Below are 20,957 nucleotides of genomic sequence, written 5' to 3'. Positions count from 1 at the left end.
CCTGATAAGTTCATGTTGTAGTTTTAAGAATGGTGTTCCCCAATTTAGTATTTCTACTGAAACATTCCAAACCATGTACAACTTGCTCAACTCCTCCCAGTAGGAAGTGGACGAGAATTAGAGGCACAAAAGGTAAAGATCAAGGATTGAGATAAGAGCAATTTACTGGAAACAGCAATGGGGTAAGAAAGGAACAGTCTCCATATCGCTATTAATATGGTGCACAGGAAAGATGATAAATTCACATGCAAATGCCCACCTCGTGAAACCCGATGTTACCCTGACTGGAAAGGACCCCCTTCTGCCCACCCGCCCTGGCTATGGTGGGAGGTGCTACAGGACAACGTCCAGGTCTGGGTTATGCCCCTCCTGGCTATGGCCAAAGATAACTGTCCTGGCCAGAACCAGGAGACAGCTCACTTGCCAGCTGTCCTTTTGTCTTCCACACACTCCAGGAACCTCCTAGACTGCCGCCTCTTCCCTGCTGATGTTTTCAGCAGACATCCCATCCCACAAATTAGTCTCCCACAAGAACAAGGGCTAGTGATTGTGAAACAACAGCCAGCTTCTTATAGAACATTTCATTTGCCCTTTTATCCTGTCTGGGTGGTCTGTAACAGACTGCCCCTGGGATGTCTGCCTCATTGGCCTTTCCCCTGTCCTTACCCACTGGCACCCAACCTTATCATCACTGCCCTTGAGCTCCGTACAGTCAAATCTCTCCCTAAGGTACAGAGCCACCTCACTGCCTCTGCTTGCCCGCCTGTCCCTTCCGAAGAGCTTATGGCCATCATTGCAGCACTCCAGCCATGGGAGTCATCCCACCACACTTCTGTACTGCCAAATATGTCATAGTTTTCCTATTGAAAATTTCTGTTCTGCACAGCCACAGTGGCCAAGGCTCACAAAGGAAGTCTCCAGAGACATTCCTGGAATCTGCCATATTTACATTGGTAAATAAATGCAGAGCCACACATGATCCTTTACTTCAGAACATGTTCCTTTACTTCAGTAATTGCCACATGCATTCCTCAACAGCTGCAAGAATGAGAATTTATAATTTAAACTTTTAAGTACATTCACTTTACTGAAAGAAAACATCGTGCAAGTGCATTTAAAAGAGCTCTATCATGGAACACTACTTCCCTCTTGCCCAAGAACAGGTCTTGACCCTTGCCTTGGTCTGTGCTTCAAAAGTTGGGAAGAAAAAAAAAAAAAAGAAAAAAAAAAAGTAGAAAATACACCTAAGAATCTATCCTGCAAAATACAGCAGATATATGTCAGAACCTCCCAAGGAAGCAGGCAGCTTTCCTTTTAAAAGACAATTCTCCTTTACAGAGTTGTGTATCCGACCCAAATGAGAACCTGTGTCATACGGCCTCTCAGCACCAGAAGTGCTGCTCTGTCAGCCCTCTGCCTGCCCATGACCAGGAACTGAAAACCACACAACAGTTAGAAAATGAGCCGTCCTCCTGATGGATGCAGAAAAGCCATGGGAAGCTCACCCTGATTTCATCAGTGCATCAAGTACAATGATACAAACTTATCTTTTGACCAAGAAGATACCAATTGTTGAACTGTTGCTATATTCTACCCTCAGATCTAGCTTAAAGGCCAAAGCCTACTATTCTTCAGAGCTTCTTGCAACTGAAAAATATAATGCTTCACAGAATTTGGCAACAGCTTGTTCATGATTAGCATTTATTTGACTTTAATACAAAATACTGTTAAAAACAAAGTAAAATTAAAAAACAGGTTAACACTACATCTTCTCGTAAGTTAATTCATGGCCACATACAGTGCATGTCTTTTTATAATTATCTTCATCAATGTTTTCTTCTGGTCCATATTCATGTTCGTGGACACTGGCTTGTTTCTTCCACAAACTACTCCTCACGGCACGGCGGAGTTCTGGTAAAAAATACAAGAAAATGTTAAGATTTTAATAAATCTTAAACAGTGTTCAATTAAACTCAAGCTAACGAGCTTCCTGAGGCCTAGACATGACAATATGCTTGCCGCCCATCTTCCACAAGGTCTGGGAAAGAATCTGCTCTTGCAAGAACAAGCTCTGACTTGCCTTGCAATCCTCACCTTGTTTGCATATTTTAAAGGCCAAGAACTACACTGTCATGAGATCTCATAGGCAAAGATTTTCTATCTGGACTAAAGACGTGTTCCTTGCTGCCTTTTCACACAAAGCCATTCAAAGATATCCAAAAGGGGTCGGTGGAACGTAAAGGAAAAGTTTTTATAGAACACCTCATTTATATTACATGACCAAGAAAGAGTCATTTTCATTCAGGTCACATTAAGCCTCCCAAATGACTTGGCATTCTCTAAGCTTTATGCCCAATAGCATGAGTTGCCTCTGCAGCATCCGCAGTGAAATCTGCGGGTTCTCTAGAGCGCACAAGCTGGCAGCAGGGCCCAAGATATTATCCGGATGTTGCAAGCGGGTGGCAAGAATACTGAACAGCAAAATGTGGTCACATTTTGAGCCAAGCCATTCAGGCTGCAAACTTTGTCACGTTAAGGCCTGTACTTGCACTGAACTCTGGCATCCTGGCTGCAGTCTGCTGCCAGTCCTTCTGTGCGCAAAACATCAATGGCCCAGACAGGGGTTATTTGTGCAATCCCTAGTTCTGCCTCCTTCAGACAGCCCCAGTACAGCCAGCTTGAGCTTTCTGCCCTTGTAAACACCACCCCAAAGCAAAGCATGGATGCTATAGGAGGTACAAAAGGTTCCACCCATCAAATACTCCTCTAAATAGTAATTTATCAGAGAAAAATATCTGTAGAGCAACTTGCAGTAAAGACAGCCGCTAGGAATACTGTGAACAATAGGAAAACTCATTTTCATTACAGTTGTTCCACCTGAAGGCTATCACAGAATTATAACACACTGCTACAAAAATCCCTGTCTTCCAGTAGTCTAAAGTATCAGAAGCAATCCACGGCACATTCTGCGTCATATCTAAAAATTTGAAAAACACTATCATGAACCATTGTAATTGATTTCTGTCACATCATGTCCACAGGGTAACAGGGGAATTCAAGTTGCAAGAGACCTCAAGCCCTGCAGTCCAATACTGCCCAAAATAGTAATCTGTGAGGTCACACCAGACTGCTCCAGGCTCACCCCCCGTCCTGAAAACCTCCATTTTACCACACTGAGTATTTTCTCAGCAATTTATTCAGATGCAGACACAGGTTTAAACAGAACTGTACTTCCCTTCAGGTACTGAAATATGTAATTTTAATGCTTTACCTTTAACTTTCTTGTCAAACTTCTTCTGTTTCATCTTCTCTCTGCTATCACGGCGGAGCTCCTTTGCTTCTTGTAATGCTTCTTCGCTACCCCAGACTTCAAGTGAACGCTTGATTACCTACAGGATGGACATAAATGCCTTTTTTTTTTTTCCCTGAAACGATAAAAGTAAACTATTCTAACTTACAAATTTAATTTTTCCCTACACACACATATAAACCAACCAATCTTGCTCTGCCTCCCACCTGTCTCTGCTCTTGACTCACAAAAGACTGCACCCCTTCCACAGGAAGAGACAACACTGGGGTCTTTAGTATCAGCTGGATGTAACTTAAGAAAACTTAAACCCAGCTCTAATTTTGCCCATATTTTACTGAAGCAGTATGATGCCTATGAAATACCGAACAAGAAATGACAAGAGCCCTGGGAAATCCACTTGCCTTTCCTGCTGCCTCTGCAGGCAAAGCTGAGAACACAGCTACAAAGGGCCACACACAGCTGCAGCTGCCCCGTGCACTCTAGAGTAAAACTGAAGGGCCATGTGCTTTGTGATTTGTAATTGTGCAACCCACTAAAGCTCTGCTCAACGAACATCTTTAAAATGCTCTCAAAACCAGACATTTTCACAACTTGGGACTGCAACCATTTAACTGTAACAAGCTACACATAACACACTTAACTTTAACAAAAACCATTCAGGTACCAAGTGACAACCAAAGCTGTATGGTTAAAAAATATCTGAAACATAGGATGTTTCTGTACCTGTAGTTTTAAATAAAGTTTCATTTCACCCCATCGAGAATTATGAGGGTTTTTCTTCACAATGAATCTGAGCACTGGTTCCCTCTTGTCTAAGTCACAGTCTTTAAGCAGATACTCTTCTTTTGCTTCTGTCCTTGTTATGAGCTTATGTTTATCTTCAACATCTCTGCAACATGTAAAATAATGATGAGAAAGCTACACCCTAAAACCACAGGTTATTAACATCTAAGTCCCCATCCCTTCTAACATTCCTGAAATACAGGTAGCCCTAATACCCTCAGTTTTTTATGCATGCAAATAACTTTGGATTCCAACAGCCTAGCTAAACTCCAGACTTGATTTACTGAAATTAAGTGTTTAAAAATTCCCCCCATTTCAGCAAACAGAGTGAGAAGTCTGCTCTTCAAGAAAGGCTTTTCTTCTATTTTCTTACAAGAGGAAATAACTGAAAATTAATATGAATAATTTCAGGTATTCACCTAACTCAGATGCAATCCAAGAGGACAGAAGCATGAGCTTCGCATGGTCAAGACAGAAAGAATGTGTAATGTGAGACAGGTCAGATCACCTGAGAATATACACACTCCATATGCTTCTAGATCTCAGAAACTGATTAGCACACAGAGCACTTCTTTCTATAATGCAAGACAGTAGGCAGGGAAGCCATAAAATAAAGGCTCTTTAAAGACTGTAGCCTTTACCAGATAGATAATGAAAAACTCTGTAACCACAGCAGCATTTATGAGTTAATGGAAAAAATTACATTTACGCAATCCTGACTGAAGTACAACTTGAATCGCTTGAGCCAATCTGCCAAACACTAAGTGCTAACAACGGTCATCAAGGAAGTACTGCTGTAAATGTAGGTTTACTAGAATTCAAAGTTCACAGTTACAGCTAATGCACCAAGGACACTCCAGCCATCAGCTACAAGAGCTCAGATCCAAGGCTCCAGAGGCTCCAAGTCCTCTCCTAACATCCTTTTCCTACCCACTGCAACTTCTGAAGCAGAACTTTGCCTCCAATATGACTGCGAATTGCCTACACCACGTGCACACCCCTAACCACTCCCTGCAGTAAATGGGCAGGCTCCCAGAATTCCTGCTTTTTTCATTCACCCAATTCATTCTTGCACACATGGGCAGCCGGCTGCTGCAGTTGGTTTCATTGCCCTGGTTATCTTGATGGCTTTTGGAGCGTTTTCTGTGTTAAAAGATAAGAGCTTGCTCTCCCCTCAAGGTCAAACTCCTGCTTACCTCGCAGGCCAACCAGGAACCTCCCATGGGGGCTCTGCCCTTTGGCTGCTGTGCTTCCAGCACGCCCATGCTGACCAAAGTACCAACTTCACCCGAGTTAAAACACTGGGACTGCAAACACTCTCCTAATCCCTGCTCCACTCCAGAGTGGATACTTGTGTTGCATCAGGTTTTCAAATGGCTCTAGTCTGCAGCCAGACATAAATTTTCACACTGACAAACACACCAACTGCTCTCATGACATCCCATTTCCATAATGTTGTATGAAAATCCACCGATGTCCCCTATCCTAAGGCAGGCTTATGAGACAATCTGTGATTCAATTCCATAATGGAACTTGCACAGGGTATCAGTCAAATTTCATTTACATTTTTTTCAAGTTACTGAAATATGTCTCTCTTGCTGACAGTCTCTTTAAACGACTAACTCATTGACTTATAGCCAGCAATCTTTATGCAAAATAGTGTTTCTCCTGATTATTTGTAATACCTGCAATTATCACATGTTGCCCAATCAAAGTGCTGCATAAGGTAGGAGTCCATGAATTCTTTGCCACAGTCTCCACAGATGAGATAGTCAAATTCTAGTACGGGTGCTAATGGAAAGAAATATTTTTAAAGGGACCACAATGATAAAAACAAGCATCTAGAATTGGTATTACAGGCAACTTTACTAGAATTCACATAAGCATATTACAAACTAGTTTCACTCTAAGTTTTTCAGAACAATACAGTACAAATTCAAACCCATTACCACACAATTCCACGTCTGTTGGAATGTCTTCTCGTTGTAATACCAGCATTAAGTACTTAATTTCAACATTTAAATGAATATTTAACTTAGCTATTGTTAAAAAAATTTCTCCACACTTCTCCCACAAAGCGCTTCAAATCCTCTCCTGCCACTTCCTCTGTTCTGACCCTCCCAAAATATGCCCTGATTTAGAGGACATGCGGGCAGAAACGAGAGGAAGCAGAGAAGGGATTCACTTTGAAGAGGGTGGCTGGAGCAGGAAACTACAGGAGCTGCGCTGGCATCATAGTTCTCTCAGCTCTGCTCCAGTTTTTTCCCTAGCTCAGCCACACCTGCCTCTCCCTAAACGAGCTCAGTGGAAGCCCGGGGCAGTTGGCAAGGTTCTTGTCCGTTCCAGCTGGCAGACACGGAGGTGGATGGCCAGAGAGCTGCTAGGAGTGGAATGGGGATGGAGCTCCACTACAATCCTCTCCCCAAGCCCTCTCAGCACTGCTCCAAGCCCAGACTCATCTCAGCGCCAGCCACTGCTTCTGGCCGCATCCTCAACGGGCGGATCACCTCCAGCGTCATCACCATCTGCTTTTATGTTCCACAGGACACCAAAAAACACCGATCGGGGAATAACAGCTATAAGGAACATCCTTCAACACTAACATTGGAATTCTATCAGAAAATTAACATTTCTATACAGTTTTGAAATCTGAAAGCGAGGCAGTGCTGTGAAATTTTAGCAACACCTGAAGCAGAAGATAAATGGTTAACATGCAGCACCATATATTTTAATTGCGTTTGCATTTATAGCAGATCCGATCCAGCAAAGACGACATTTTATGTAAATTCAGTCCGACTAGCGACAGCCGGATGCTCAGTACTTCACAGTCATTTCATACTCTTACATCACATTCCATCATTTAAGGCAGCGCTCCCGAACACGAAGACATTTTATTAAGACAATGACGTTATGAATTACACAGCAAAAAAACCGCCCAGTGTAAAGGCATCCCAGATCTACTTTAATTTATTGTTAAACATTAGCCCATCAAAAGAAGCAGGGCTGCTAATTGTTTACACTGTTAATGAAATCTGCTGCTGATTTCTAACAAAGAGATACACTGCACCAACAGCCCCGCAGCTGATTCAAGCAGAACAAAGCAAGACAAAGACAATCCCAGAGAAGAAAGTCGATCTATTTTGGGACCCTTACTTCTCCATTTGCTTTTTTGGGGGGAAGAATATCGCAAGGCAATGTGCTGAAATCCTCCACCAAACGATCAGTAACTTGGCGCCAGCACGTTTTATAACGATAAAAGCTGGCACTGCAGCAGCGCTCCGGTCTTGGCACAAACCACATAAATCCCAAAATTCCCACAACCGACGAAGCCGCGAAAATTTACCCTCATGTCGGTCTTAAAATTCAAATTCCCCGAAAGAAATAATGGAAATAACGTTTATGGGGGAGAAAAAAAAATTAAAATGTGCTATACCCAAGGGCACTGGCTGTGTCCCACTTCCGCGGCTTAAAATTCTTCATTTTTAATTACCGCGCATTTGCTATAGCCGATTTAAATCTGAAAAGAATCGGACGCGCCACTAATCGAGCACATCCAGAAAAACGTGTGAAGGAGGAAAAGGGATGGCAGCAATTAAAAAAAAAAAGAAAAAAAAAGAAAAAAAAAAGGGAAAAAAGAAAGAAAGAGACGGTAAGAAAGGAGGGTAAAAAAAGCCCGGGAAAAAAAAAAAGGCGCCCATCCATCCCGCCCCGCTGGCGCGGCCGGAGCCGGCTCACTGTCGCCCCCGCGCCTTCCTGCCCTCCCCCGCCAGCCCCGCGCACGCGGCGCCGCCTCCTCCCGCCGCCTCCCCGCCAAGCCCCCGCCGCTCCCTACAGGCTTTTTTCTTAATTACCGGGTGGGTGCACGATCTTCTCGGCGGCGCCGCGCTTTTCCTTCTCCTCGTCCTCCTCCTCCTCCAGGAAGAATCCCCCTCCCGTGTCCACGACCTTGGGGAGGGCCCGCGCCCGCGCGCCGCCGCCTGCACGAGCACAAACGAGGCGCGCGCTGCGTTAAAGGCGCCGCCGCCGCCGCCAGGGGGCGCGCGCGGCCGCCCCCACCGCGCCGCGCGCGCGAGGCGGGGGGCCGCGCGGAGAGCGCGCGCGTGCAAGAGCCCCCCCCTCCCCCACACGTGTGGGGGGAGGGGGGGCCCCTCGCGCGCCGCGGCGGATTCTCCCCCCCCCCCACCCCAACCCACCCCACCCCAACCCCGCGCGGTTCCAGCCACGCTACCGCACCCCCCCCGCCGCCCCCGCCGCCCCGCGCCCCCCTTTCCCCTCATCTTTCCCCTCTCGAAACCCCCCCCCTAAAAAAGAGAAAAAAAGGGCGCGGGGACTCGCCCGTTCCGCCGCCGCCGCCATCCGACCTGCGGCAGGGTAGGGCCGGGCCGCCAGCCGCGCCTGCCGCAGTGCCAGCGCCCGCTGCCGGTTCCGCTCGATCTTCGCCAGCGCCGCCGCTGAGAGGTGCGGCCGCTCGCCCGCCGCGGCCGAAACCTCCTGTTCGTGGTCTTGCTCGCGGGCCGGGGCCGCGCCCGCCATGGCGGCGGCGGAGCGACGGAGCCCCGTGGTCCCCCCCGCTCCGGCAGCCGCTCTCGCCCTTCCCCTCGCCGAGCCGCCGCCGCACTGCGCCTGCGCAGGGCGGGGGGCGGGGGTGGCCACAGAAGGGGCGAGGCCGCCCGCGCAGGCGCGCAGCCGCCGCCCCGCCCCTCCCCGCGAGCCGCCAGGGCGGGGGCCCCGCCCCGCCGCCGCCGCGCGGGGTGCGCCGGGAGGGCGCGCGAGGGGGGAGGGGAAGGGGGGGCGCGCGCGGCCAGGCGGCGGGGCGGGGCCCGCGGCCCGCGTGGCGCGCGGGGGTGGGGGGCGGGGGGCGCGCGCGGGCCGGGCCGGGGGCCGGTGAGGGCCGGGGGGGGGCGGCGGGGCCGGGAGCGGGGCCGGGGAAGCGGGAGCGGCACCGCCGAGGGGACGGGCTGGGGGAGGGGAGCCGACGATGACCCTGCGCTTTCTGCACCGGCCCCCGCCTCGGGCCTGAGCGGCCCCGTGGAAAAAAAAAAAAAAAAAAAAAAAAAAAAGCCATAAATCCCGCCCCGCCCGGCAGGAATTCCTCAGCAGCGTCACCCAGCAATGCCCCTTTTGTCCGCCCGGGCCGGCCCCGCCACAGCCCTGCGCGAGGCTGGTGCTCGGCCGGAAACGGCCCCGGCCACGTTTTCTGCCCTGAAAAGTGTGCTGGAGCAGTCTCCCCGCTCCCTGCTGCCGCCGTGCCCGGCCCGCCGTGCTCCCTGCCTCGCTCGGGCTAAATCCCGTCCTGCCCTTAAACATTTCGCCTGTTCCATGCAAGGGAGGATAAATGGAGGCTGCAGCCTCCCTTACTGACGAGGGACGCGCAAATGGCTTTGTCATGCAAATGTGGCTCTAAGCCACTTTCATATAAAGCCACTTAATGCCGAGCAGCCAGTGATCCTCGCCCGCCCGTCAGGCAGTGCCTGCCCTGTCCTTGAAGGAACGGAAATGGAGGCACTGGCACAGAGGCGTGCTCCCTGCCTCCATGCTGAAACGGGATGACCTCAGCACAGGGAGAAGCCTTCCTTCCCTCCCTCCCATAACCGCCCCCCCCCCCCCAAAAAAAAAAAAAAGAAAAAAAAGAAAAGAAAAGCTCGCTCTCTTCCGTGAAACTAAACTAGTTTCCTGCCAACCCTTCCTTGCTGCTCCCAGAGTACGTCCCTTGTTCCTCTCCGTTCAAATGCCCGCGGTAATTACCTGCATGGACTGTGTTTCTCCTGTGTCCTAAAACATTTTATTTCTTTTTAGCTTGTCGTCCTCGCTTGGCATTAACTTTCGACAACAGCCAGCAGAGTGTGCTATGAACGCTGAGAAAAGAACATCCTGCTTCTGGGAAATTTATATATATCTCTCCATATATATATATATACATATATATATGTATACATATGTACAGAAATGCAGATGAAGACATTTTAAGTGGTTCTAATACTTGCATGAGTGGTAGGTAGCTCCTCCCGTCAATTAAAATACTTCTCTTGTCGCAGATCACAGAACCTCTTCCTTAAAAATTAATAACCAAGTCATACTAAACCGTCTGCTTTCAGCGAGATTGCTTTCCAGTCTTTGTATAAAGTTGGAAAAGTGCCACAGTGGAGATGTCCAAATACGTTTCACCGTCAGAGAGAAGGATCTAGAACACAAGGTATTTAATAGATGAAAATGCAAATCGTAACCCCAGCGTACAGGAAGGAGCTTATGCAATTATACAGTATGAGCATACGTTTCTCCAACCTCATTACTCCCTTGTTTGGACTGACTTACTGACAGTGGAGTTCCAAACAGAGTAATAAACCCAGTAGAAACAAGTGAAATAAAAAAGATAGAGGAAAAATGTTTACTAGATGTCTTGGAAATGGAAATGTTTGCTTGAAAAGCAAACACACGTATGTTTGGATTCCTTATGCTATTTTGGTGTCTCTTCTTCCTTGTTTTGTAGGAGCAGACATTTAGGGAGGAGTGAACTGAGTTGTGCTTGTGGGGTAACAAATAGTTCTGTATCATTCATAAACCAAAACTGCCTTAAAGCAAAGCCAAGTTTGAGACCCTGTGTAAGGGTTTTAAGGGCAAAAGGACATTATTATTATTATGCAACCAAACTGGAATTAGGATTAAAAGGAAATCAGAATGCATAAACAAAAGCAAATTCAGAGGCAAGGCGTTCAAATAAAATTGCCTGTGGGCCGCAACTATCTATGGAAGTGTTAATTATTAAGTAAAACTTAATAATGTTTTAGAAATATATATTAGGGTTGTTTGGCTTTTTCTCATGGAGAGTCTGACAGGGCAATCAAAGCAGAATATTCTCCCCAGCTCTGCTTCTGACAAGAATGAATCAAATACAATATTCCTAATTTTCATGGCCAAGAGAAAGTAATAAAATTAATAGTTTTATATTGGCAAGGAGCTACAAATTATCTCATATGCATTGCTCTGGTCATGCAATAATATTTGTGCTTAATATTAAACACATGTGGCTTAATGTGTGGACATGAGATAATAATTATAATGGTATCTGTGTTTTAAACAGTTTTTCAGCTTCTGTATGCCAAGTAGTATCAAGTATTCCTTGGCTGCTGGTAGCCATGTATTAGAAGGTAGGCTGTCATTAATTGTCAAGCACAGATGTGCAGTATTTCATTGCCACAGAGACCATCATCAGTGAAGAGTTGAGCGCAAGGAGGCAGCTGAGCAGTGCTTCACAATTCATCACTCCCATGGAGGAAACAGTGAGTGGCAAGATAAGAATGTTTGCTGACTGTGCAAAACCTTTTAAAGTTAGCAGGGGGTGAGGGTCATCTGTAAAGAATTTTGGGTGATTAGGCAGTAAAAAAGTAGATTAAATACAGAGTAGATAAATGCAAGGTGATGTCATAACTTTATGTAAAAGGTAGAAATACCTGAATTAGTTGCTGCCACTCAATAGTGAGGCTTAATTGTGTATGCCCTACATGAACACCAACTTTATGTTTGGAAAAGCAAGGCTCATTTCAAGGAAAGGGACAGAGAACAAAACCAGGAACGCATTTATGGCACTCCAGAAATCTGTGGTGAATTTGCACCATGAGTACTGTTCCCTGTTGCGTTTCCTGCTTCTTAGAAAGAAAATGCTGGAACTAGAAAAGAATAACAAGGATGCTCGTCTGTCTGACTTTGTGTCCCTTGAAAGAGACAATTGAGGTTTGGAGTTCTCACCAAAGAGTGAGGATGCATGAGGCCTGTCACATCCTATGTAACTTGTAGAGGATGGATGCCAGCTGACTTTCTGAGTACAAACCATCAGATTTGCCCAAGTCTAAATAGGCAAGAGGAGATGGTTCTTCGTTCAGTGCGTTTCTGAATGGCGCGCTGAGTACAGGCTGTTTCTCTAGGGTGCAGGGAAGATAGGCCAAGTATTTGGAAGAGGGCTGTGTTGAGAGTTAATGAATGAACACCCCCTCACGCTCAGGAAATTCCCTGAGCTGAAAGCAGTTGGTAGCTGTGGGAGTGTTGCAGAGAAGATATCATATATTTGCCTTGCTTTTCCTCTTCCTTTGACGTTTGCCTGTGGCCTGTGGTGGAAACAGGATGTTGGACTGAATGGGTTCTTCATCCGAGGCAGTACACCTCTTCCTCTGTATTCATGAGGATCACACTGAGTCACATGATAGCAAAAAGCCTGTGCCATGGGGTCTTTCCAACCAAATTCACTGTTCATCTGCACCAGGAATTACTTACAGAGCAGCTGCTGGGCATGTATTTCTATTTTGCCTCATGATTTTCTTTCTCTGTGTCCTCAAAAATTTTAGTAGCAATATGCATACAGCTGCATTGCAGTTGCTTACCTACAACCAAACCATCCTTTTGTCCTTCCTCAGCAGAAAATACTTGTTCCATGAGAAACAGACCTAAGTCTTACTCTTTTGATGAGTTTGTCTTTTGAAGGAGCAGCTGTGGACGAAAATCTCTTTACTCCTCTCCCCCCCTCTCCCACCTATCCCTCAGCCTCTGTTTGAGGTTCATGTGGTAGCATCAATTTTAGCCACATTCGAATTCAGTAGCCAGAAGCTGGCTGGCCAATACACATGGGCTGTTGGGCTGCTGCCTCTGAGCATGACTAAGGTGTTGGATTTTGTCCAGTGATTTCAAATGCTTTTTGAAGTGGAGAGAACAGTTCAATTGCATCCTTAGGAATATAGGGCAAAAAATACCATGCCCTTCGTGATGTTGTTTCCATCCTTTTTAGCTTGATACACCTATTTCTTATGTTACCTTTAATAAATAAATAGAGAAATATTGTTGGCTTCTTGGTGAAAAAGAAGCACATGACCTGTGAAAAGCAAAGTGAACTTGTTAAAACCAGATAGTGTACTTGCATGGATTTGTATGTTTTCTTTCTGAATTCATCTATGACATAGCTCTTAGATCATTCCCTAGATGATACACAGGGAATCATCCTGTTGGACAGAATGGGACATGCAGAGTAAATTAGATTTGTCATCTCTCTGAGATTTTCTCCTTTGCTCACTACCTGTAGGAGAGGATTTTCATAGTAATGTGGCCTGTCTTCACGCTCCATTTATTGTAGTCCAATTGATGTATGCAATCTTGGTTGAACAGATAGGTAATGGAGTAAACATATAACGTGTTGAATGCCTAAGCAACACATCTGAGAGAAACAGGTAGGCAAGAATCAAAGTGCAATGTTTAGAGACAAAAATTGGCATTGTTCTCTGACAGGACATCTTTATACAAGTTTATTATCATTTTGTCATTAGAGGAGATGACAGAATTTGAAATTACAATGTAAATATCTTTTATTTGCTAGCATTATACAAGATTTTTCTGTTTTATTCCTGAATAGGACTTTAATATGTTGGCTTTTAATATCAATAGAAAATGTTCATTTCATATCTGTGAACAGGAGAGTGCTGATGGCCACATGATGAAAAAATGCTGTTTACTGTTTCAGAGATTGCTACAAAGCTGACTGGACACTTTTGCTATTGATTGGCAATCCAGAAAGAGAAATCCTCTTCCAGTATTTTAGCAGAAAAAGCCATCTTTCTCTTTGATGCTCATAAAGAGTAGGAAACCGCAGTAAAACAACAAACAAGTTCTGTAACTGTGGTATGGCAGCCTTTGCTGATTTGATATCTTCAATACAAAGGACAAAAAATACTGTAGGAAAACATATATTTTTACTGAAACTATCCAAGACACTAGGATATTTTTCTTGCCCCACCAGTGGCTGGCAGAGGAGATGTTATAGAAATGGGTTTGAGGACTGGTCTGAGCTGTCCTAAATTTGAGCTATTCAGGATTTTGGGCCTTTTTCCCAAGTGTGCAAGGAATAGTCACATATGATGTAAAAGGGATCTCTGTATTGACAGATTTATTCTCCCTCCTAGTATTTCTATATGGATAGTTATTTAATCCATGCAAGAACCTTTCCTGTAGCAACTTAGAAACGTCAAGAAACTTTGCTGAATGCTTTAGCACATTTTTGTTCTATTAAGAGCATCTTGGGCATTTCTGAGACAGAAAATAGGTACATCATGTACTATAACAGTCTCAAAGACATGAACTTTAGTTGTATTGATGGTGAAAGGCTGAGTGTTCTGGAGAGAAGTTCAAAATTCAGGCCTTGCTGACGTAATTAAGGAGGTGGGGAATGTAAGTATTTAAAATTCTTGAAATTTCCACCTTATATTGTGCAATGTATGACACCTTTTTTTTTCCTTTTTTCTTTTTTCTTTTCTTTTTTTTTTTCCCAAGCCATTTTTACTGTTGCTCCAAGTCAGCCTGACTTGTTCCTGTGTGCAGAGTACCTGGAATGGAAGACCATAACACAGCTGACAAATTCTGCTGTAGCAAGAAGAACATGTCCCAGTTACCAGGGTTTAGGCAAGATGTGTCTTTTCTGGTCCTTGCAAATTTCTGCCAAACATTTTGGTGTCATTGTTCACAGGTTTGATCAGATCACTCTCTCCAGTTTGTTTTCCCAATGTTAGCTGCAAACACATGATAAGTTCATGTCATGGTGCTGTCCATATGTGTTCCTAGGCCCCAGTCCTGCTTTTCAGGACAGACACCACCAGAAGCTGTGACCATTTCAGCTCATTGAAGCATGAGAGGAGAAGGATAACGTGGAATTGATCTTGGTGACTGTGCGTTCTAGGTTCACACCAATCTACCTGTGAGAGAAATATGGAGCCAACACATAGCTTAAGCCCTCTAGGAGTGCAGGACTGGTGGGAGGGGCTTCTGAGGGACTGTGCCATCTTGAATTTGAATCTTGAACATAATCTGAATGTATCTTCTCAACATGATCAGAAAATACTTTCTCATCAGGGTCTTGCTGCCTGGATTACTTCAGCAGGCTGATTTTGTTGTCTTAGTTTTAATTGGCTTTTTTCCTTCCTCAGTGTGAAAACTCGGCTTTGCCTTGCCAGAAAGAAGAGCAGTGACCATAGCAATTTAACACGTGATGATAACTGATTTCTGTCTTGGTACAGGGAAGAATGGATTCCAAAGGTTTTAGTACCTCTGATTAAATTGGAACTGTTTATGAGTGAAAGAATATAAAAAGAATTCATGATGCCACTCGGACCTTTCTTACAGGTTTGGCATATGCTACTTTCCTGTGTTACTTCCACTTCATCCAAGTGTTTCTGGCTAAGCTGTGCAAATCAAACTTTTCTAGAATTTGTTATCTTTGTAGCATAGGTACACTGAGCTTTGCCATTTACTGTAACCCTCTTTTTTATTTTCCTTGAAAGGCCATGATATGCCTAGAGCATTGGAAGTAATTTGTGACGAAAAATAAGAGAGGGGGAACGAAAGAGGTTCTTTCTCTTCCTGACTAGATCTGAAATCTAGTTAAGTTATTTTGGAATGTAGTTAATGATCTAGTGATGTGACACTTCTGTTACCAGAGACTACACTTTCTTGATTTTTGCTCAGTGAGGGTTTTCTTTACAGCACTGGTGGCAGTTTCCAGTTTTCAGCACCCTCTTTGAATTTGGAGGCAATGAAATTCTTCACTGCTGAGTGGAAGCATCCTCACCTGTCTAGGAAAGCATCCTGTCTAGCACCTGACTATTCCCTGACTGAAGACTTGACACACTCAGCTGCCAGCTACTGCAACTGATGTACCACTGGAATAGTCCCATGCCGGGAGGAATGTTACTTGCTCATGAGTCTGCAGGTACTCCAGGTCTCTCTGTGGTATGTCAGCCTGGTTAAACTCAACCAGCTTGGATTTTCATCTGTCAAGGTGTGGATCTTCCGCATGTACCATTTTTTAACTTGTTTTACTGGTTTTGGGGTGCATTTTTTCTTCTGAGTGTTGCACGTTTTCTTAGTTTATGTTTGAGATATTTTTATTAGTTTCAACTTTTTTTTTGGTCCTTCACTTTTCTGAGAAAGCAAGAAAAGCAGAGTTGATGAAGTCTCAGCAACATTTTACAGATTCATTAGCTTTTACCTTGGTGTCTACCAAAATCTGAAAATGCGTGTACAAATCACCCCAGACATCCATGGTCTTGGACTGTTTGTCTGTGATAGCCACCCCATCTCTCCTCTGACCAATGCAATTTCTCATGGTACATTCAAAAGTATTGGGATGCGCAATCCCAATGCCTTCATTTTCTGAGTGCATGCCTCCTGGTGTCCATAGAAATGGTCTTCTTGGAAGAAAATGGAACATTTTAGTGCTGCTTAGCACAACCTCTGTTTCTTCTCTAATACACTGATAATTTCAATACTTTGCTTGTTTGTTTCATCATTCCGTTAATGACTTAATACTGTGAAACTTGCTTCCTTGCTCTTTCTTACTTTCCCCAAAGTGATTGCTCAGAACTGCACACTGCAGTAATCTCCTATTACAACATAAAATTGTCTTAACTGAGGCAGAATCCTGGTTGCGAATTTCCTGATATGGTACATGAGTTCTCTTGACTCATGTGTTTATGTGGCAAATCCCAGAGGACTCACTCAGTAAATAGTATGCTGTCATGGTAGCAGGTAGCAAGAACTTTGGTTACTAACTGAATCATGCAACATAATGATTAAATGAAGACCAGTATGATACTGATATTATACAGCAAATTCTTGAGGTGTAATCCATGTCTAGGGGGTGTGCTTGGAAATTATATGCAGATGAAGCATGCTTGCTGGCTACTTGGGATTCAAGATACTCTTCCTAATCTGCGTCCGTAAAGACTATTTCCATCTGTCCCTTACCTTTGACAGTTTCTTATACCATAGCTCTCATATAGTCTAACCAAAGCTAACTTGACTGGAGCTGCCATAATATGCTCAAATATTCCCACCTAGTGCTTTCGTTCTGCCTGTGTTTTACGTTTAATGACTATCAGACATTAATTTCTTTATTTGAGTAAATTCCATGCTTAGGCATCTTGAGAAAAGTTATGATTAAATGTAAAGTCTGCATGGTTGCTTCGGAGAACTGCAGTAGTTCTGTAAAGATCAATTAATCATTACTCACTTTCACAGTAGCCACATTGCTTCCTTCTCAACAGATTGTCTTCATGCAGCTGTACGTTAATTCCATCCTCTGTTATAGTTTTTGCTAAGTCCTCCGGAATGGAGACCAAACTTACTGCTCTATCATTTTTTGTATCTTTTCTGAGGGTTTCCTTGCCAATTTTGAAAATCGCAAATAAAGGAATTACTGTGCTCTAAGCTGTGTGAAATGTTAAAATGTTTTTTATTAAAAAGCATACAACTTTTGGTGAATAAACAAGATAAAACCTTGCAGTTGCAACTCTTGGGCAGATATAGAACAAATCATGTATAGTACATGCATGTGCATATTTTAATAAATATTTTTTGGGTACCGTGTTGGCATGAGAGAGCAGATACATTAGCAGCTTACCATAAAAGGTTTAATTAACATCCGTAATAATGACCACAAGAGGGTGCTCTTAATTACTGTTCCGTGAATGCTGTTGGACTTCAAATCTCAGAGCCAATTTTAACACTTACAAAAAATCAAGTGAATTAGTCATAAGTGGAATCTACCTGAATTACTTGAAACCAGCCATAATGCTTGGTCATATAATCTCCACCTAAATACACATTCCTCTAACTTGAAGCTAAACTAGAAGGATCCTAAGCTTCCCTTTCATGTGTGTGTTTTTGCATTAACACAGCTGTAAGAATAGCAAGAATTTTTGTTTACTTTAGTTACAAATCTCACACCTACAAAGTATATAGTAAAACGTTTTGTGTTTGATACAAAAGTCAGTTTCAAAATGAAAAGATATTTTCGTGATGTCCAGTTGTTTTAAAAAAAGAAAATAAATTTTCGTGTTTGGAACTGCAAGTACTTCAGCCAGATTCATGCACTAAACGACCTACTGAAAAAGTGCTTGATTTGGCTTTACATCTTGTTGGCAATTTAATCATTAAAGGTGCACAATTAACTTGCTGCTCCGTCTTGAAAGGCACCTCGTTTTCCACTCCCAGAATATATCATTTTTTGTGAGCTTTATGCATCTGTTTCTGTGTGTGGGAAATTAGAGCGTATTCATCCCAGTTTTAAAATGCCACTTAAATTCCGGACAGAGAGTGGATGCGATGTTAGAGTGCCACTTCCGATGAAGTGGCGCTTCCCACTTGACGGCCAGTTAGTGGAGTACTTGTGTTAAACATCATTCAATACACAGGTAAGCACTGCGTTTCAAATGCGGCCATCAGACTGCTGTATTTACGCGCACATCACTAATCTTTTGTGGCAGTTTATGCTGAGACTGTAACAACTTCCAAGCAGACCACCCACCTTGCAGTGCAGGAATGCATTTTGCACAATTGACAGACCTTTAGGTTGTTTCCTTTCTCTCTTTTCTTTTTCCCCCCTTCCTTTCTTTCTTTCCTTTTTTTTTTTAAACCTGTTCCTCTGAATCTGCCATTCAAAGAACAATAGATTCAAATAATGGCAGCAACGTTGAGTTTCCTGTCTGTTCGTGCTGCTGACAAAAGATCAAGACTAAAAGAAGAGATTTTTGCCTCTGTATAAGTTGAAACTGATGAGGCTTACTCCCGCTGTAAGTCACACTGTGCAGTTTTGAATGAGACAGCTAGCTTCTGGCTGGTTCTTTCCTCTATTTCTATCAAACTGAAAGGAAGCAGCCCTGAGAGAACAGCAACTGAGGTGAAAGCTGCTGTACTGCTGAATTAACCCAAACCATAGCTATGTCACTCTGGAGTCTGAAGTCCACGGCTTCTCTGCGCTTTAGAACTGCATGGCAATGCAGTGCAGGCTCTCTCCCATCCTTAGCTGGGGGCTTCCAGCAACGTCAGGCTACCTGGGCTGGGACATATGCTGTACCTATGGCCGTGGCTGGGCGAGGGATAGTCAGCACAGAGTCACTCTGCCACATTAGAGACGGCTCTGCTGCCCTGATGCTACTCCAAAATGTCCATTCATTCATCCAGATCAGTACTTCATGTCTATTTTGGCTCTTGTTTGTTGAAGCATGTTTTCCAGACCTTCCTACTAACATTTAAAAAGGTAGGCAAACAGATGAGCAAAATGCATCCTTTCTGTGTGTGCGTACACAGGGCAAACAGTGTAATCTTTCTATTAAAAAAAAAAAACAAAACCAAAAACAAACAACTTTGTAAGGTGTATTCTTCTGTAACTTTGGCAGCACAGAAGACTAGCAGGAGTCATGGGCACATAATTCGGTGTTCTCCAGCTGCCAGTGATATCACTTCAGTGACCTCTGTGTTGGGAGTGTCTGACACCACCAGTGAAGACAGCTGCTGGCAAGATGGTACAAGACCACATAAAAGGTTAGGGACACAGTTCTAGCAAAAATCTCTGGGTACCTGACAGAAGCAAGGGACCAATCAGTTAAACAGAGCCTCAACCGGGTGTCATCCTGCTGGCTCACAGGTCCCTAGAGCAGTTGAAATCCTTACATTAAAATCACAGAATGGGTCAGGTTGCAAGGGAGCAACCTTGACTCGTTCAGCATTTCTGCTCAGGCGGGGTCATCCCAAAACGCATGGCACAGGATTGCATCCACACAGTTCTTGAGTATCCCTAGTGGGGGAGACACCACAACTTTCTATCATCTTCTATAGAAAGTGGCCCCATGGTGGATTGTCATGCATATTTTATCTCTCTTGATACAGCAGCTCAGTTGATTAGCAGTATGTAGTCCAGCTTATGAGGAGACAGACAACCACCTAGGATGAGTTTAATGTGAGTTAAAGTATAGCCTTTTTGGAGACCTCCTTATATGGAGAGTGTAGAACCAGGATCCCTGATCAAGTCTCCTTTTCTCAGGCAGAATTTTTGTGCAGGCCAAAAACCAGAATTTGGGCTGTTTTTTCAAAAACCAGGACTTTGAGTGTCTGGTAGACTGTTGGAAGAGTAATGCAGTGTAATGCAGCAATAATCTCTGAAGGCATGGTGAATATGCATGCATCCTGAAAGGCAACCATGATGTGTGCAGACCTATTTTTTCTTGTACAACCAGTGAATCCAAAATGACCTAGAAGCTGCAAAACCTTGGTTCATGATTGCTGTGGGTTAGCTGCTTGTGCTCAGACAGTCCTGTATGTTCTAAAATCTTCCTGTATGTGTTCAGTAAACCCAGGGTGTGTATGTAGTGCTCACTGCGTAACTGCTGCACAACAAGAATGCGTTGAGACATCATCTGGTAGAAATACAGGAGCCATATAAAAAAGTGTTAGTGATTATTATGTTATTACTCCCAAGTGAGAGTCTGATTGAGGATGAAAAAATCCTGTGTCAGATTTCTGCTTGAGGCATTTTGTCTCCAGCCACAACCATGTAAAGAATCTTTCACAAGATAACAACATTTGACCACCATTGTGAGGCTGCAGTCTACACATTGCTAGATCAGTTTGAATTACTTCTGGGCCCTCCAGCTGCACAGGAAGAGCAAGTGATTTGAGCTTCTTTATTGCAAAAGGACACAGCAAATTTACCTTAGTGTGCCTGCATGAGTAGTTACATCTGGCCCATCTCAGTACATTCATTGCTAAAGAATTGTGAATTTGTTTAGTAAATACCTGCGATGTGCCAGAAACTGGGGAAATAAGAAAGACAGAAAAAGACGTGCATGCTTTGAATTGCTTTCATGCTTACAGTTTTCAGTTGGTAAAGAAGCACGTGGATGGCATCTCCACATTCCTCAAAGCCGTGTCAGAGGTCTGTTCTACTTCCTAAGGTTTACTGGTAGTGACAGAAGATGCTGCTCAGGACTTGTCAGTGTTGCAATAATTTACACTTCCTTTCCCTTCCACCAAGAAGAGCAAATTACAGACAGAAGGG

General features: G+C 44.1%; 1 protein-coding gene and 1 long non-coding RNA gene across 10 annotated transcripts; one reads left to right on the top strand and one right to left on the bottom strand.

Annotated features, from left to right (window-relative positions):
- Window positions 1–1,684: 1,684 nt before the first annotated feature.
- Window positions 1,685–8,722, bottom strand: XPA (XPA, DNA damage recognition and repair factor). Its single transcript, XM_064402677.1, has 6 exons — window positions 8,455–8,722; window positions 7,945–8,070; window positions 5,779–5,884; window positions 4,034–4,199; window positions 3,272–3,389; window positions 1,685–1,911 (listed from the first exon to the last, which is right to left on the bottom strand). Exons 1-6 carry the CDS (start codon window positions 8,624–8,626, stop codon window positions 1,763–1,765), a joined length of 837 nt encoding a protein of 278 aa, XP_064258747.1. The 5' UTR covers window positions 8,627–8,722; the 3' UTR covers window positions 1,685–1,762.
- Window positions 8,723–8,952: 230 nt separating this feature from the next.
- On the top strand, window positions 8,953–17,329 carry LOC135289233 (uncharacterized). 9 transcript variants are annotated; one of them, XR_010352014.1, is made up of 3 exons: window positions 8,953–8,977; window positions 9,890–10,084; window positions 10,189–17,329. It is a non-coding gene; the product is annotated as an uncharacterized LOC135289233 (long non-coding RNA). The 9 variants fall into 9 exon arrangements; XR_010352018.1 differs by lacking the exon at window positions 8,953–8,977 and having other exon boundaries at window positions 9,022–10,084; window positions 10,189–10,286; window positions 10,581–17,329; XR_010352019.1 differs by lacking the exon at window positions 8,953–8,977 and having other exon boundaries at window positions 9,026–10,084; window positions 10,189–10,286; window positions 11,172–17,329.
- Window positions 17,330–20,957: the final 3,628 nt, after the last annotated feature.

Source organism: Passer domesticus, chromosome Z (genome assembly GCF_036417665.1).
Source record: "Passer domesticus isolate bPasDom1 chromosome Z, bPasDom1.hap1, whole genome shotgun sequence".
Classification (NCBI taxonomy): Eukaryota; Metazoa; Chordata; class Aves; order Passeriformes; family Passeridae; genus Passer; species Passer domesticus.
Note: the sequence above shows the minus strand (reverse complement) of the source record. Positions and strands in the feature narration are given on the sequence as shown.

Coding starts and splice junctions, on each gene's coding strand:
- XPA (XM_064402677.1), bottom strand. CDS start 8,626: ATGGCGGGCGCGGCCCCGGCCCGCGAGCAAGACCACGAACAGGAGGTT. Junction 8,071..8,454: donor CCGGCCCTACCCTGCCGCAG/GTCGGATGGCGG, acceptor GTGCTCGTGCAG/GCGGCGGCGCGCGGGCGCGG. Junction 1,912..3,271: donor GTTTGACAAGAAAGTTAAAG/GTAAAGCATTAA, acceptor ATTTTTTACCAG/AACTCCGCCGTGCCGTGAGG.